At 44.1% G+C, this 18,851-nt stretch overlaps 1 protein-coding gene and 1 pseudogene across 3 annotated transcripts in view; both read left to right on the top strand.

Moving 5' to 3' along the window:
- ctu1 (cytosolic thiouridylase subunit 1 homolog (S. pombe)) overlaps nt 1-18,631 on the top strand; it is a 31,063-nt gene extending 12,432 nt beyond the window's left edge. For 2 of the 3 annotated variants that reach the window (XM_070886298.1, XM_070886299.1), the window contains exons 2-3: nt 6,989-7,496; nt 17,145-18,631. In XM_070886298.1, the coding sequence (XP_070742399.1) occupies nt 7,001-7,496; nt 17,145-17,674 (1,026 nt within the window). In that variant the 5' untranslated portion in view covers nt 6,989-7,000 and the 3' untranslated portion in view covers nt 17,675-18,631. Of the gene's footprint in view, nt 1-6,940; nt 7,497-17,144 lie in introns of those variants that run through there. The other variant, XM_070886300.1, reaches the window with a different exon arrangement.
- On the top strand, nt 797-971 carry LOC139269854 (U1 spliceosomal RNA; annotated as a pseudogene).
- Nucleotides 18,632-18,851: the final 220 nt, after the last annotated feature.

Here is an 18,851-nt window from a genome sequence, read left to right as displayed (position 1 = left end):
AACCTCCAAATACTTCTCCTAAATACTTGTCTGTAATTCCTCGGGCTCTATCATCCACGCTGGTTGTGATGTCATAAGAACATAAGTACATAAGAATCTAAGAACATAAGAATTAGGAACAGGAGTAGGCCATCTAGCCCCTCGAGCCTGCTCCGCCATTCAACAAGATCATGGCTGATCTGGCCGTGGACTCAGCTCCACTTACCCGCCCGCTCCCCAAAACCCTTAATTCCCTTATTGGTTAAAAATATATCCATCTGTGATTTGAATACATTCAATGAGCTAGCCTCAACTGCTTCCTTGGGCAGAGAATTCCACAGATTCACAAGCCTCTGGGAGAAGAAATTCCTTCTCAACTCAGTTTTAAATTGGCTCCCCTGTATTTTGAGGCTGTGCCCCCTAGTTCTAGTCTCCCCGACCAGTGGAAACAACCTCTCTGCCTCTATCTTGTCTATCCCTTTCATTATTTTAAATGTTTCTATAAGATCACCCCTCATACTTCTGAACTCCAACGAGTAAAAACCCAGTCTACTCAATCTATCATCATAAGATAACCCCCTCATCTCCGGAATCAGCCTAGTGAATCGTCTCTGTACCCCCTCCAAAGCTAGTATATCCTTCCTTAAGTAAGGTGACCAAAACTGCACGCAGTACTCCAGGTGCGGCCTCACTAATACCTTGTACAGTTGCAGCAGGACCTCCCTGCTTTTGTACTCCATCCCTCTCGCAATGATGGCCAACATTCCATTCACCTTCCTGATTACCTACTGCACCTGCAAACTAACTTTTTGGAATTATACTTACCTGGCAGGGGAGTAACCATGATCAAGAAGGTTGTTTTCCCAGGACGAGGCTAGCCCATTGCACTTCGGGTGTGCTGACGCCTGCGATGTCCCCAAATGCCGGATACTCGACTGTAAAATTTGTGGTAGTGGGGGAATCAAAAAGAGTTTCATGCACAAGGACCCCCAGGTCCCTCTGCACCGCAGCATGTTGTAATTTCTCCCTATTCAAATAATATTCCCTTTTACTGTGTTTTTTTCCCAAGGTGAATGACCTCACATTATCCGACATTGTATTCCATCTGCCAAACCTTAGCCCATTCGCTTAACCTATCTAAATCTCTTTGCAGCCTTTCTGTGTCCTCTACACAACCCGCTTTCCCAATAACCTTTGTGTCGTCTGCAAATTTTGTTACACTACACTCTGTCCCCTCTTCCAGGTCATCTATGTATATTGTAAACAGTTGTGGTCCCAGCACCGATCCCTGTGGCACACCACTAACCACCGATTGCCAACCTGAAAAGGACCCATTTATCCCAACTCTCTGCTTTCTGTTAGTTAGCTAATTCTCGATCCATGCTAATACATTTCCTCTGACTCCGCGTACCTTTATCTTCTGCAGTAACCTTTTGTGTGGCACCTTATCGAATGCCTTTTGGAAATCCAAATACACCACATCCATCGGTACACCTCTATCCACCATGCTTGTTATATCCTCAAAGAATTCCAGTAAATTAGTTAAACATGATTTCCCCTTCATGAATCCATGTTGCGTCTGCTTGATTGCACTATTCCTATCTCGATGTCCCACTATTTCTTCCTTAATGATAGTGTCAAGCATTTTCCCCACTACAGATGTTAAACTAACCGGCCTATAGTTACCTGCCTATTGTCTGCCCCCTTTTTTAAACAGAGGCGTTACATTAGCTGCTTTCCAATCCGATGGTACCTCCCCAGAGTCCAGAGAATTTTGGTAGATTATAACGAATGCATCTGCTATAACTTCCGCCATCTCTTTTAATACCCTGGGATGAATTTCATCAGGACCAGGGGACTTGTCTACCTCGAGTCCCATTAGCCTGTCCAGCACTACCTCCCTAGTGATGGTGATTGTCTCAAGGTCCTCCCTTCCCGCATTCCCGTGACCAGCAATTTTTGACATGGTTTTTGTGTCTTCCACTGTGAAGACCGAAGCAAAATAATTGTTTACAGTCTCAGCCATTTCCACATTTCCCATTATTAAATCCCCCTTCTCATCTTCTAAGGGACCAACATTTACTTTAGTCACTCTTTTCCGTTTTATATATTGGTAAAAGCTTTTACTATCTGTTTTTATGTTTTGCACAAATTTACTTTTGTAATCTATCTTTCCTTTCTTTATTGCTTTCTTAGTCATTCTTTGCTGTCGTTTAAAATTTTCCCAATCTTCTCGTTTCCCACTAACCTTGGCCACCTTTTGCGCATTGGTTTTTAATTTGATACTCTCCTTTATTTCCTTGGTTATCCACGGCTGGTTATCCCTTCTCTTACCACCCTTCTTTTTCACTGGAATATATTTTTGTTGAGCACTATGAAAGAGCTCCTTAAAAGTCCTCCACTGTTCCTCAGTTGTGCCACCGTTTAGTCTGTGTTCCCAGTCTACTTTAGCCAACTCTGCCCTCATCCCACTGTAGTCCCCTTTGTTTAAGCATAGTACGCTCATTTGAGACACTACTTCCTCAACCTCAATCTGTATTACAAATTCAACTATACTGTGATCACTCATTCCGAGAGGATCTTTTACTTGGAGATCGTTTATTATTCCTGTCTCATTACACAGGACCAGATCTAAGATAGCTTGTTCCCTTGTAGGTTCTGTAACATACTGTTCTAAGAAACAATCCTTTATGCATTCTATGAATTCCTCCTCAAGGCTACCCCGTGCGATTTGATTTGACCAATCGATATGTAGGTTAAAATCCCCCATGATTACTGCCGTTCCTTTTTCACTTGCCTCCATTAGTCCCTTGATTATTTTCCGCCCCACCGTGAAGTTATTTATTTGGGGGCCTGTAAACTACGCCCAGCAGTGACTTTTTCCCCTTGCTATCTCTAATCTCCAGCCACAATGATTCAACATTTTGTTCATTGGAGCCAATATCGTCTCTCACAACTGCCCTGATATCATCCTTTATTAACAGAGCTACCCCACCTCCTTTCCCTTCTTGTCTATCTTTCCGAATTGTCAGATACCCCTGTATGTTTAATTTCCAGTCTTGGCCACCCTGCAACCACATTTCAGTAATGGCCACCAAATCATACCCATTTGTAATGATTTGTGCTGTCAACTCATTTACTTTGTTTCGAATGCTGCATGCGTTTAGGTAAAGTGTTTTAATACTAGTTTTTAAACCATAATTTTTAGTTTTGACCCCTCCTGCAGCCCCTTTATATTCATACATATTGTCCCTTCCTATCACGTTGTCACTTCTTCAGCTTTTCTAAGCCTCTGAAAATCATGGGTTCATAGCACATAATCAAGGCTGATACTCCAGTGCAGTGTTGAGGGAGCGCTGCACTATCGGAGGTGCTGCCTTTCGGGGCCTCGATTTAACTTCTCATCCAAAAGACAGCACCTCCGATAGTGCAGCGCTCCCTCAGTACTGCACTGGAGTATCAGTGTAGACTATGTGCTATGAAGCCATGATTTTCAGAGGCTTAGAAAAGCTGAAGAAGTGACATCACAACCATAACAGATTCCATGGCACTATTTTGAAGAGCTAGGAAGTCCTGTCCAATATTTATCCCTCCATCAACATCACAAAAACAGATTATCTGGTCATTATCACATTGCTGTATGTGAGAGCTTGCTGTGTGCAAATTGATTGCCCCATTTCCTACATTACAACAGTGACTATACTTCATTGGCTGTAAAGTGCTTTGGGATGACCTGAGGTTGAGAAAGACGCTATATGAATGCAAGTCTTTTAGCTCTCTGCTGCCTGTGCTATAGCTTTTCTATTATCACTGAGAAGATGTGTAAGAACTTCCAAGAGCTGAAGCACAGAAACCATTGTCTGAACTTCCCATTTATGCAACCATCACAAGATTGATGGAAATAAGACGAACCATTCAGCGCCTAGAGCCATTTTTTCTATTTTGGAACATCATTGCTCTTAAAAAGGCACACAGAACCCAACAGGTGCACCAGGAAGAACACGTTATTTCCTGGTATCATTAAAGCTGTTGCACACACAGAAACACAGCAGGTCAATAGAAAACACACATTAGCATTTCAGACGGTGTTCTTCATAACTGCAGACGAAGATAAGTAAGCATTTTAAAAGAATTGGAACAAAAGGGTGGAGGGAGCCAACAAGACAATAAGTTATTGCAATCACAAAAGGGAAGTTAATGGGTGAAGGCTTGCAGCCTGCTTAAAGTGAAAGGTGGCTCACTTGTTAACCTAATTTTTACTGCAGTATCTGTTCTGTGTGTCTTTTTTAATTTCCCTTTACCCTTCCCTTTTTTTCTGATTCTATTAAGCCACTTGCACCTTTCAATCTTTAGGCACGACATGCTGTTCCTCTGCTGTCCCTATAGACATGCAATGAGAAGCAGCATTATTGCAAGTTGCACGTTACTCCTTGTAACACATTTCACTGGACAAACATGGCGTGCCATGATGATAAAATACTTGCTAAATTCTCTAATGACAGAATGCCTGAGTCTGTGACATTCATTTGGGCGAAGAGAAAGTTGCACTATGGGTACTAACCTGGAGTTGCAGGTTTGGCATCAGCACGTCCCCCTCCAGTGGGCTGACAAAAGTGGTGCCACACAGTTTTCAGGTTTAATCCCTCCGAAAGGTTCAGGGCTTCATTTTGGGTGTGCCGTTACCAATCTTTATCCCCTCCCTGCTGTAAGCTTTTTCCTGAAATCATGATTAGGTTTGTGACCATTTCATGAGTCCTGCCATTGCTATGCAGTTGGCTCCTGTACTTTCCAAAACAAGAGTGCAGGAACATGCCGTGTACAAGTGAGGGTTGGAGATTTTTATGGCCTCACCCATTATCATTGAAAAGTTTCTTTGGCGTGTGAAAGTTATGCAAAACATGAAGGTTGGTTGGCCTGTGTTGCATAGACAAAGGGTTGCCACAAAATCATCAAGCCTCCCATGTAAAGATGCTGCTGCTGAAAATGTGTGTTACTACCATGTTATACAAGAACAGTGTTAGGAAAAAGCTTAACATGCATACCGTGGCAAATTTCTTAAAGGTGTTAAAATTCTTAAACTTCTAAGATAATGACCTGTGACACTGCATTGATCTGCTCTGCTATCTCCCTCCATTAGCCCAGCAATTGCCTTCTGAAGAAGGTGCCCCTCTATACTCAAAATAGCAAACATCCTTTGCCTTGACTTCAACAGCATAACTTCTTGGATTCCATATAAACAGGGAGCAGTGCTCCCTCCACACTGGGATGTGACAGACTCCTGACATTTCTACAGCTCAGCAACAGCAAGGCTAAAATAATAATCACAATGCAAGTGCAGGTGCCCCAGCTGCCTTTTTGAACTGCTGGTTCAGATTTTCCTTGCCCCTGCACATTCCCAGTGCCAAACATAATCTGTGCTGGGACACTGAATAATTGATCAAATGAGGGCGGGCCTCAGAAATGCTGAGTCCCCTCTTTGTGCCCGTAACGTAGAATGTGCCTACAGATTTCCGTGTACTTGGTACTTGGAAAATCTTCCCGTTACTAGTTGCTCGCATGCAAGGTTAATGTAATTGTCAAAGCAATTATTACAAACAAAACAATAATCTTGTTTCCTCCTTGTAACAGCAGCACATCTTTCACTGTCCTTAACTTACAATAAGGGGTTATGGAGAGCGGGCAGGGAAGTGGACCTGAGTCCATGATCGGACCAGCCATGATTGTATTAAATGGCGGAGCAGGCTCGAGGGGGCTTATGGCCTTCTCCTGCTCCTATTTCTTATGTTCTTATGGAATGCATTACAATAGTTCTGAGTTTACATCAAGGAATAAACTATTATGCAATCCTTTTTAATGGAAGCAATGTTAATTTTGCTCTGAGTCACTGGTGTTAGTATTGAATTAGGATCACGTGGATTTTGCAGTGTTGCATAATTCTGGCACACCTTCACTGGCGCAAGCCGCCTGCCCAGTACCAGGATGTGCCCTTGATCTGATCTGAGCTGATTTCCCCATTCTCCCAGCATCAAGCCACTTTGCATGTTTAGGTGGGCTTCCTAGCCTCAGCCAAATAATCTACGGAGAATGAAATGCGGGGGAATGGTGCAACAGGCTTTGAAAGGCCCTTGTGCTGCCTTACACAGTAACTTTTTTTAAAAATTCAAATTGTCCAAAAAAGACACCTTACCACATGCATCAGTTGTCCTGGCTGTGTGGTTTTTTGGACCTTTTTAAATATAATTACTGCCCTCTGAATGCCAGGGACGAACTGGTATTTCTTGCACCCAGCATTGCCACAGTGCACATGGCTACTCTTTATCCCATTGTAGCTTGAGCGGAAAATCGGACTGTCATCTTGATCTGTGGAAGTATTTGCAGCTTAATTTTCAGCGGATTTTCAAGTTGCGCTAGTAGTGACCACCGGTTTTCTAGTTGCAACATTTGAATGAGGCCCTGATGGCATAATTTAGCTGCTCCTACAGTAATAGCACTGAGTCATAAAACCGCCCATATAAAATGGGCTTTTGGGGTTGTGTTGTATGCAGCAGTTTTTTTAAAGAGGCTTATAAGTGGTTAGAATGCGGAACTCTCTACCACAAGGCAAAGTTGATACGAATATCATAGATGCATTTAAGGGGAGGCTAGATAAACACATGAGGGAGAAAGGAATAGAAGGATATGTTGATGGGGTTAGCTGAAGGGTGGGAGGGGGGTGGGCGGCTCATGCCGAGCATAAACACCGCCGTGGACCTGTTGAGCCAAATGGCCTGTTTTTGTGCTGTTAATATTTTGTAATACTTATTGCTATATTTTGAAGCTAGTTTTCCTTTTTACCCTCTCAGCACTTGTGCAGCCAACAAAAGCCAGCATGGACTGGTTGGGCTAAATGGCCCGATTCTGTGCCATATATCCTATGTAAATGTGTACAAATATTCAGGCCTAATTAAAATAGCTTTTGTTGGCTGCACATCAGACATGCCCAGTCATTTTATTTTGTTTACTCTTTCAGATCAGCTCCAACATGCCAGTACCCTGCAGCAGCTGTGACAAGAAGGCGGCAGTCCTCAGGCGGCCCAAAACAGGCCACTCGCTTTGCAAAGAGTGCTTCTTCTGGGCCTTTGAAGAGGAGGCTCATCAAACTATCATATCTGCAAAGCTATTCCAGCGGGGAGAGACCATTGGAATCGGTGCTTCCGGTGGGAAAGACTCAACCGTTCTGGCTCACGTTCTGAAAGTGTTAAATGAGCGGTATAATTACGGGTTAAATCTGATGCTGCTCTCCGTGGACGAAGGCATCAGTGGTTATCGTGATGATTCCTTAGAAACGGTAAAGAGAAATCAGCAACAGTACAATCTGCCTCTCAAGATCGTTTCTTACGAAGAGCTGTATGGTTGGACAATGGACCAGATTGTGAAGAAAGTTGGTTTGAAGAATAACTGCACATTCTGTGGGGTCTTCAGACGGCAAGCTCTTGACCGCGGGGCCATGATGCTGAAGGTAGACAAGGTCTGCACAGGTAACACATCAGCAACTTCCCATTCATCTGGGCCTTTTTAACGTGAGTCTTGTTGAGGACTTCATCAAAATTGGCAATTAACACCTTAGCTTCCAGTTAATTTTCTGTTTTTTTTTTTTGTTTTGTAGCCTTGCCCACATCAGATTAAAAAAATGTCTCCTGCTTTTTCTTTTTGTTTATGACGCAAACCTATAGGGCATGACACGGTGACTTTCAGATGATGCCTGATTCAGGGGTTTCAATATTTTAGAATGATTGACGCTCCACATGTCTTACAAAACAGTTGTTTCCTCCCTCTGTTTTTAAGTTATTGTATTTTCTTAGTCTTGATTAGTCTGAGAGCTTTGTAAGATCTGCTCCAAAGATTCTGCCAGTCCCATGTTGTACTAGCTGTATATAGCTGTGTAGAGTGGCTTGATATAAATCCCTCCACCCCATCCCATTGACTCTTTTTCGCCTCTCTGTCATCGTCCCCCGCCCCTCTTAGTTTTTGCTTGCTGGTTTCCCATGATAGTGGAGGATCTGGCTGTTTGGAGAATCGCTGCTCTACATCCATATTGTGCCACTTAATGACACATTATTTTTGACAACAACTGCTTGCACTTATGTGACACCTTTTTCCATAAAATGTTCTCAGCATCATTCACCAAGTTGGCCGAGGATTAATTCGAATGCTGGCACGTTAAACAAAGTAAAAGTGTTAAGAGTAAATTGGAACGGTATAAAGCATTGGAGCTGTGCTTGCATTAATGCAAGCAGTCTGACAAATAAAATGCGTGAACTGGAAGATCTTGCAGGGGTTGATAGATTGGACATCATTAGTATTACAGCGACACCATGGAATAAGTCCGATGAATGAATGGGATGCATATCTGAAAGATATAAATTGTTTAGAAGAGACTGCATTGGGAGAAAAGGAGATGGTATGACAGTATATATATAAACTCCAGTATTGAGGCACAGATGAGAGAGAAAAAAAGACCAATGCAGCAACTTGCCTTTATATGCCAAAAGAATGTGTCTGACCACTTGATAAAGGGAAGGGGATAGCCAAGAAGTGAAGAAATTTGGGAGAAACTGGGAAGAGACCAAAAGCACTGATGAGGACACCGGTGTAATTGATAGCAGGATGCTAAGTACAAAGGCAAAGTTATTTGTCTCTAGACAGGCTCTAGAACAAGCACATCTCCGAGACCCATTATTAATAGAATGATGCAGCACAAAAGGAGGCCATTGGGCCTGTGCCGGTTCGTTGAAAGAGCTGTTAGATCTCTTAATTCCCAATGAAATACGAACTCCGGTTGTAGTTTTAATGTAACTTTATTCTGGCAGCAGCAACAAGCTTCTGGCTTTAAGCCAGGCCTTTGACCATCTGAGACCACATGGCCAAAATGGCTGTACTTATACCTGGTTCAATTTACAGAAAAAACTCGCCGCCTTTGACCTTATTGGCTCAATTGATAGTCTTTTAACCTTTAATTGGCTCGCTACCCAAGGTCCGAAAATGTCAAGTTGATTGATGACTTAATGCAATGTGGTCTGTGTTTTTTCAAAACTGCAGCCAGGCTGCAGAGCTTGAATTCTCTATCAATCCCCCCTTTGATTCTTTCACAAACTGAATCATAAAACATCAGTTATCACTGGTTAAACATTCTACAAAATAATTTCATATATGTTAAAGAGTTTCCTTCTAAAATTTGTTGATGTGTTTTGCCACATGTCCGGACTAGTAACTTCCACACAAATTTACACCAACCCGAGTTCCATCGTGGCCACAATGGAAGTCTGGTTTTAGTTGGTTGATTTAACCTTATTCCAATTTAATCCAAATCAATATCTTAATTCAACCAGTAAACAACCTTCCCTTAAGCATAACATACCCCTGTGCCATGTACAGACGGTCTGCTGGGACCTGCAAGGTGTCTCACATGCGGGACAGCAGCTACAGCCGCCTGGTTGCAACAACATTTAATTAACATAAACAAACAATATAAAAGTAAAACAATTATAACAAATAGAATTAAACCTTCCACCTTTGAAGTTCCTATTGAACCTAGCCATTCAGTGGCTCCGCTCCACAAAGTGGGGTTGCTTAAGTTTTTCTACCTCCTTTTTGGCTATGCTCCGCTAAGTGGGTAATTTCTTCATAGCTATCTGGGATATATGTGCAACACTCAGTTCCGAGTAGGGCGCAAGTACCTCCCTTTTCAGCCAGGATGTAATCAAGGGCCAGTTTATTCTGTAGGGCTACTGTGCGGATTGCTACCATTTCTGCTTTGATTTTAACTAGGGCCTCTGAGGTATCATTGGCTACCCGTTCCACAACGGATGCCATATTAATGGATTCCCTTGCCAGTTTGGCGGTCCCATACCTGGGGATCAGAATGGCAAAGAACCTCTGTTTCTGTGATAGCTCTCTTAGGACGGTATAAATGTTCCGACAGTGACTTTATATGATACATATAAGGCACAATGTAGGCTAAATAGCAGAATCCTATCCAATTCTGGGGCAGCCAAGGTTAGGCCTTGTGGCCACGCACCCAATAGGTGCCATTATAGGCAATGAAGGTTAGCTGTTTCTTTGTCAGCAACACTCCGGGGCCTGTCCAGGCTTTTCCATCTGTTTTATTCAGAATTCCCGTTACGTTAAAAATTCCCACATCGGCCCAGTTTGGACGGTTCCGTGGCTTGATTATATTATAATTCCAGGAGCAGTTACTATACCCCATATTTTGGCCTCCTTTGATGTTTCTAATCAGACAGACCAATTCCCCCGGTCTTCCTATTCCCGTTGTATTAGTGATAACAAAAAATGGGGGCCGTTTGGAATTATTGTGGCATGGTTGGTATCCCCCTTCAAAGGTAGTCAGATTGTAACCTGCTGACTTCCATTTACATGCCCAGTTTTCCGTATCCTGAAACGCCTTGCCTGTTTTTGTTTTGATTAATTATCCACTCAGCCGTTTCCGAGATATTCAAGGGAACTGGCCTCAAGGGAATCCCTCCCTTTGAGTGAATAGGAATATGCGCACACACCCAACAACTAGAAATGTTACCTTGTTTGCATAAATGTATGACATATATAAAAAGGTATTTACATGTAATTCCCTTGCTACCCTACTATTTCCCTTTGGTGCAGAGGGCCGGCTAGTAAGAAGTAGGCAAATGCCTAGAATACCTACAATCAGTAATACAGTAAATTTATACATTTTGGCAAAAAGTAATTGTCCTTATTAGATTTCAGCTTCAGTTACGGGTGCTCGTTTAACGTGTGAAGCGTGGACCCAGGCTTTCTTTCCTTGGACTTTAACAGCTGCCTGGGTGGTCAGTAACACTTGATAAGGTCCCTCCCACTTGGCACCCAAAGGTTCTTTATGCAACTTTTTCACATACACCCAGACTCCCGGGATGATGTTGTGTCCTCCTTCGGGTGGATTACCCCAAGCTGCCGATACCTGTCGGGAAACAGAACTAATAGCATTGGTTAGGTTCTGACAGTATGATAACAAAGTGTCACTCATTAAGTGAACATCAGCTTTCCTTAAATCAAAAGTTCCTGGCAGCGACATGGGTCTTCCTGTTATAATTTCAAATGGCCTTAGATCTGTAGTTCTGTTCGGGGTTGCCCTAATGCTACATAGCAGTATTGGTAGTGCCTGGGGCCATGATGTTCCCTCTTGGTGATATTTGGCAAGCTGTTGTTTCAGAGTTCGATTCATTCGCTCTACTTGTCCTGATGATTGTGGATGATAAGGACAGTGTAAATCCCACGTAATGTTCAGTAACCTACAGACTTCTTGGCAGACAGCACCTGTGAAGTGTGTTCCCTGATCTGAGTCAATGCTACTCGGGACTCCCCATCGGGGAATGTAATCCTTACACAAGACCTTTGCAGTGTGATTGGCTGTGGCTCTTTTAGTTGGGACAGCTTCTACCCATCTAGAGAATCTATCGACCATGACAAGAATGTTAGTGTATCCTTGGCATGAAGGAAGAGATGTATAATCAACCTGCAGATGCTGGAATGGTCCGATAGGCGCAGGGGGCCTCAGTTGGGGCATTACCGTGATGGATCCAGAATTATTTTCTGGCAGACTGCTACCAGCTGGGCATGTTTTTTAAATCCCCGACCCCACCAGCTTTTCTGGAACCGTGCCGTCATCTGTTGTGAGGCCAAGTGTCCCCACGAGTGGATCTGTTGGGCTAAAAAAGGCATAAGCGCTTGTGGCGCGACTGGCTTGTTGGTAACTCTGTCTCCAGCCACCATCTTCACATAGCTTAATTCCTGTCTCAATCCTTGTCCATTTTCCTCTCGGGAGCACTCGCTTTGCATTGTTTGAAGGTCTCGTGTCAGAGTCCTGAGTGCTTTCAATCTGCACATCTGTATTGGTTCTTCTGGAGGAACGCCCTGTGAGGCGGCATCTTTAGCTGCCTGGTTGGCTAGGGCATTTCCCTGTGCTTCTGTGGTATTTTCCTTGGTATGGGCCTTACACTTCAGGATGGACACTTCCTGAGGTAATTGTATGGCCTCTAGTAAGTCTCTGACTTATCTTCCATTTCGGATAGGTGTACCAGCAGCAGTGAGGAATCCACTTTTCCGCCATAACAGACCAAAGTCGTGAGCGACTCCAAAAGCATAACGCGAATCTGTGTAGACATTAGCTGTCTGTCCTTCTGCTATTCGACATGCTCCTGACAGGGCCCCTAACTCGGCCTGTTGTGCTGACGTTCCTGAGGGTAAACATCCTTTTGCCACTACCTCACATAAGGTTGTAACTGCCCATCCTGCTTTTCTGGTACCATTGTCAACAAAGGAGGAACCATCTGTAAACAGGATGAGGTCTGGGTTGTGCAGAGACTCCTCTGCTGCTAAGGCTGCTTCTTCTGTTTCTTTTAAAATCTCCACGCAGTCATGCTCTTCACATTCTCCCCCCTCTTGCTCCCTTGATTCTGACATCGGGAGCATAGTTGCGGGATTAACCGGGCTGGCCCGGACGATATGGAGATTAGGAGCTTCCAAAACTGCTGTCCAGCGGGTCCATCTAGCTGCCGTCACCTGAGACATTCTATTCATAGACTGCAAAGCGTGTAGGGTGTGGGGACACTTGACAATCAGCTTTTGGTCGAGGACTAGACCCGCAGTGATCATTACCGCTCGACATGTAGCTTCCATGGCCCTTCGGCAACTTCCCTATCCGAGGGCTACCGCATCCAGTTTTGCCGAATAATAGCCAATAGGTCTTTGCCGATTCCCATGTTCTTGTGTCAGTATAGCTGTCATATATCCTTCTTTCTCATGGACAAACAGGGTAAATGGCTTACCACTGTCGGAGATTCCCAGAGCCGGTGCCGAACACAAAGCCTTTTTCAAACTCAGGAAGGCCTCTTGCTGTTCCTCAGTGAGGGTGATGGCTTCTTTAGAGGCATGTTTCCCCTTTAAAATATCATTCAATGGCTGAGCAAGCTGTGTGAAGGAGTCAATCCAATTTCTGTTAAAGTTACACAATCCCAAAAAAGACCTCAGTTCCTGAATAGTGGTGGGTTGTTTAGCAGCCCGAATGGCTGCAGTTCTATCCTGGGTAACTTCTCTCTTTCCTTGTGAAATCTTTTGTCCCAGGTATACAACATCTTCTTGGGATATTTGTGCTTTGTCGATGCTGGCTTTATGTCCTTTCAGCCAAAGGTGGTCCAGCAAAGCTCGTAAATCTTGTTCATGTTGTTCTTCCGTGTTTGAAGCTAGCAGGATATCGTCTGCATATTGGATGACTGTGGATGACAGGGGAGGTAATTCTCGCAAATGGCTTTGTAAAGCCATGTGGAATACCGTAGGGCTGTTGTGGAAACCCTGCGGTAACCGGGTCCAAGTATACTGTTGTCTTTGGACCGTGAAAGCAAATCACTGTTGAACCTCCGGTGCTAGAGGCACCGACCAAAATCCGTTGGCCATATCTATAACCGAGAAATATTTATGTTCCGGTTTGAGGGCATTAAAAATGGTGGAGGGATCTGCGACCAAAGGAGCTTTTTTGATCAATACACTGGTTAGCTTTCCTATAATCGACAGTCAAACGCCAAGTCTCATTAGATTTAGTCACTCGGGGCTATTGGAGGAGCTATGCATTTTAATAAGCACCCCTTGTTTCTCCAATTGCTGAATAACCGGTAAGATTCCCGCGATGGCAGTTGGACTGATTAGTGCATGGAGGCTTGGTGCCGGTAAATGACGCAGGCTCCATCTGGAGTAGGCCACAATTGTTCTTATCTTTAGCCCATATCGGGTGTTCCTTCAATTCTTCTTTCTTCAAAATTCTAATTGATCATGTCACCTGACCATCCTCGAAATGCAACGATGAATCTACTTGGATTAGAGCGTCCATTCCCAAAAGGGGTTGATCTACTGGGCCTATCCAGACCGGCGTGGTTAATTCATGTGGACCCAGCCCTATAAGTACCGGTGTTGTCCTTTTAATTTCCATTTAATGGCCCCCAACTCTATAGACTATACGTGCCCTACCATCCAACGGCAAAAAGTCTCCATATTGTAGGGGTAAGCATGTTCATTCCGCCCCTGTGTTTAAAAGACAGTCCACATCCTATCGCCCACCCTCACAGTTATATATAGCCCATCTCCCCTCTGTTGCATTAGTGCGAGGAGGGGGGCCAGGGTGGGCTCTAATCGTCTTTTGCTATCCCAAGTAACTCCTTCTGTTGTTGTATTGTCAGTCGCTTAAATGCTTCTATGAGGTCATTATCTTGTGACAAGCCTGGTTTGTTGGCTGAATTGTATCCCTGGCTGTGTCCTCTTTCCCAGCCATGACCTTTCTGTTTTGCCCTGCACATCTTGGCCCAGTGACCTTCTTTCCCACAATAATGACATTTTCCGGGTAATTTTCCTAATAACTGTTTATCAGAATCCTGGGATTTCCATCCCACAGCCTGCAGGGCTCGGACTTTAGCTCCCATATCCCGATCTAATTGGTTACATCGATCCACCAATGCTGCAAAGGTAGTTCCTCTACCTTCCCAGTCCGGTAACACTACCTTAAGCATTTTGAACAGTTCTGGCTTTAGACCTGCCACGAAAGCTGCTTTCAGGGGTCCAAACACTTGTTCATCCATTTCCTCATCCGTATTATTCATACCCGAATGTTCTAGCCACGTGCATCTAAACCACTCGTCATACTCCAGGACCTCCTCTGTTCCTTTCTGTTGGCAGGCTGCAATTTTTCCCCAGTCTGTCTTCGCTGGACTGAAGGCTTGCAGCCAGTGTTTAATCGCCTCCCATCCTGCGTTTAATTCTTGCTCATCCTGCCCCAAAGCTTCTTCTACCTTGTCGTGCAATTTTCTTCCTTGTGTTTTTGGCACCATTATGGTCAAAATTTGCACTCCGTCCCACGGATGAAGTTGATATATATTTCTTAAGCGGTCCAAATGGTCCCACGTTTTCACTCCCCCTTTCTTTGGATTGGGCAACTCCTTGGACCATTTATCAATTTTCTCTGGGTCTGCCGGATCATGAAATAAGTATTCTGCATACACCCTTTTCCTCGTTTTTTTGGTTCCGCCCTCATCCGCAGTCTCTTCTGATTTGACTACAACTCGTCTTTTTTTAAACGGGGCAAAGCACACCCCTAATTCTTCATCCTCCGACTCTGTATCATCAGAGGATTCAGAATCCGTATCTATTCCTCGGTCGTGTCTTCGGGTTTGCGCTTTTAATTTATCCAAACGTGGGTACCCTGGGAATTGACCGATACATTTTCCTTTTCCGATTACTGTTTCTTGACCTAATGATTTTTTCCATTCTTTAATTTCACCTTTAAGATCTTTAACTTCCATTTCCGACTTTTCAAGTTCAAGTCTTTTCTGTCGCAGCTGTGCACAAACAGCTTGCAATTGGTCCTTTGTACTGGTCAGTTCTCGATCATGTTGGGAACGCATTATAATTTCATTCCGCTTTCGGATCTGTCCCATAACGGCTAGGGACCATCTAGTTCGCTCTTTATTTTTCATACGGGTCGTTTTTCCCCAGACCCTTTTAATCTCGTCCAAGGACCATTGTCCTTTGGAGGTTCCGTACTTTTGTTCGATCTTAATACAGGTTTTAGATAAGTCGAATTGTTGCTCTATGTATTCTTTCAACTGTTGGAGGATTTCATCTATCGAAACCTCAAGTGGTGCCTGCCCACCTTTTACAGTTGTAGGCAATTCTTTGCTCTTATCTCCTGCTGCCATAATACTGATTTCTTTACTGGGGTCTCGAGTCACAGGCTTTCCAGCCGATCAGTGGGTCGGTGATTAATTAACTAACACACCGCCGAAGTTAGACGTCTATGGGACCTCGAGCCGACTACCAACCAGAGGGTTTGCAAACTGGAGGCTTTCGGAATCGCATAGAAGGAGAGGCGAATTTAGACTTTTGACCGAGGACTTTTATAAAGAGGAGGCCTACCTCAGTATGTAGGTCCGATGTCCAAAATTCAGTTTCTTCCCTCAGCGATCGTGTTCGTGACGCCAAAATTGTTAGATCTCTTAATTCCCAATGAAATACGAACTCCGGTTGTAGTTTTAATGTAACTTTATTCTGGCAGCAGCAACAAGCTTCTGGCTTTAAGCCAGGCCTTTGTCCTTCTGAGACCACATGGCCAAAATGGTTGTACCTGGTTCAATTTACAGAAAAGAACTTGCCTTCTTTGACCTTATTGGCTCAATTGATAGTCTTTTAACCTTTAATTGGCTCGCTACCCAAGGTCCTAAAATGGCAAGTTGATTGATGACTCAATGCAATGTGGTCTGTGTTTTTTCAAAACTGCAGCCGGGCTGCAGAGCTTGAATTCTCGATCAGAGCTATCCAATTAGTCCCACTCCCCCGCTCTTTCCTCATAGCCCTGCAAATTTTTCCTTTTCAAGTATTTATCCAATTCTCATTTGAAAGTTGTTGTTGAATCTGCCACCGCCACCCTTTCCAGCAGTGCATTCCAGATCGCAACAACTCACTGTGTTAAAAAGTTTCTCCTCATTCGCCCCCCGCCCCCCCCCCCAAACTTTTTTGCCAATTATTTTAAATGTGTCCTCTGGTTACCGACCCTCCTCCCAGTGGAAACAGTTTCTAGAATGGCTGAAAGGTCAGCCTCTGAGGGTGATGCGGAGAGGCTGAGGAACAAGCAGTAATCTGGAGTCAGACGAATGAAGGGGTTTGGACTGGGATGAGTGACTAGAGAAAAAAAAGCTCCAAAATAGGAAGAATAAGACCATGGACGGATTTGAAAATAAGGATGTAGACCATGAAATTAACTCACTGGGATTCAGGGCCGAGGGAAGGATAGGTGTGTACAACTTTGGGAAAGCACTGTGGGTGCAGAGTACAGGATTAGTTGAACTTGGCCATTTGTGACATGATCCCTCCCAAATTAATAATTGCACTTGTATAACAATTATTTCAAGGCATCTCAAAAGCCCTTTACACAATGAATTTGTTTTTTTCTCCAAAGTACAGTGACTTGTTGAGATGCCTGATTGGCCTTGATTTGGAGCCCAACTCATGATGTGGGCTCCTGTCATGCTGCTGCACAGTGTCCATCCAGGGATAAATATTATATCTGTGGGTCGAAGGATTAACGACAGCCTCCTTTTCCCCCTTTCTGCCAGGTCACAATGCCGATGACGTAGCCGAGACTGTCCTGATGAATTTCCTGCGTGGAGACATTGCTCGACTCCGCCGCTGCACCTCGATTGCCACGGGCAGCGAGGGGGCCATCCCACGCTGCAAACCACTCAAGTACGCTTATGAGAAAGAGATTGTGCTATACGCGTACTTCAAGAAGCTAGACTACTTCTCCACAGAATGTGTGTATTCCCCTAACGCATACCGGGGCTATGCCCGCGCTTTCCTGAAAGACCTGGAATCCATCCGGGCCAGTGCCATCATGGATGTGATTCACTCGGGTGAGAACCTGTCTGTCAAGGAAGATGTGAAGATGCCCACGCAGGGCACCTGCAGTCGCTGTGGGTACATTTCCAGCCAGAAGCTCTGCAAGGCTTGTGTTCTGCTGGAGGGACTGAACCGTGGGCTGCCTAAACTTGGTATCGGCAAGCATCACAAGTTACACAGCCGACTGCTGAACAAGGAGCCACTCACTGAGGAAGAAGAGAAGAAACTAAGACCAGTGAATTTCTGAACACGTGCATTCAACTTGGCATTTAATTTTAAACCCTCTGCAGATCATCAGGCCGAGGCCCACCTTAACTTGTTAACGAGCCAGTGATGATGGGTTTACTGTATCTAATCTCCGTCATAATGGGCACTGGATAGAACTGCTGGTATCGATTAGCTTTAACCACCGAATATTTTACCCTGCTATCATGTTGATGTGTGCCACTTTCTGAATATTTTTATAACGTGGAATTTTAATTTTTTTTAAAATTGAATTGCAGAGGCTGACTGCCATCGCTTTATAGCGTTCAGATAAATATTTGTAGGGATGTGGGATCTAGTGCTGAAAGGACAGCACCATTCTACTCTTCTATAAATTTAACTAAAAATGGATGTCTGTCTCTTGGAAAGCACAGAAATTCTTAAGAAAAATATTAGATTAAAAACCATATGCAGTAGTTGAGCAGTAAAAGGTTATTTATAATTTGCATTCCCAGGTTATGAAATTTGTATTTAAGTATGACTTGTGTACCAGGTTTTATGATAATTACGGGGAAAAAAAGAACTTGCACCCAGAATGATGGAATGAAAATCTCCCTTTTTTTCTAATTAGAAGGGCCCTATATGTGAAATAAATGCGGTAACTATTAACTCTGTTCCTATCTCATGTACGCCCAGAGCTCCAACCTCTACTGGTTTGGCTCTACGTGCTGTAAAATTTGGCAAATTCACTAGGAAGCGCAAACATTTGCAATAATGCAGTGGTGGTGGGGGTTGAAAGGAGAAAGGAAGGGTTAGGTTATACATTTTGAGGCAGAGTAAGGGAGCATCACTGCATTAGCTCTGCTATATTGACACAATCTGGGAGTGCTTGATTTAAAAAATTTGGAAATGGATTCCAATTGCCTACACTGAGATCTTTCTCCTTGCTGAGCTCTGTGTTGATGTGGGACGTTCTCTACACACTAAATCCAAATCATGATTGGAGCTGATTTGGGCAAGGGGGGGAATGGGCTGATTTGGGCAAGGGGGGGAATGGGCTGATTTGGGCAAGGGGGGGAATGGGCTGATTTGGGGGAGGGGGGTTGGGCTGATTTGGGGAAGGGAGGGTGAGCAGGTGCTGCTCCCTGGGGAAGGAGGATAAATCAGATTGCAAGTAAGCCAAGGGCATTTCTGTTCTTGGCCGAGCAGTTGCCGAAGGC

Source organism: Pristiophorus japonicus, chromosome 8 (assembly GCF_044704955.1).
Source record: "Pristiophorus japonicus isolate sPriJap1 chromosome 8, sPriJap1.hap1, whole genome shotgun sequence".
Taxonomy (NCBI): Eukaryota; Metazoa; Chordata; class Chondrichthyes; family Pristiophoridae; genus Pristiophorus; species Pristiophorus japonicus.
This window is presented reverse-complemented; position numbering and strand designations above follow the sequence as displayed.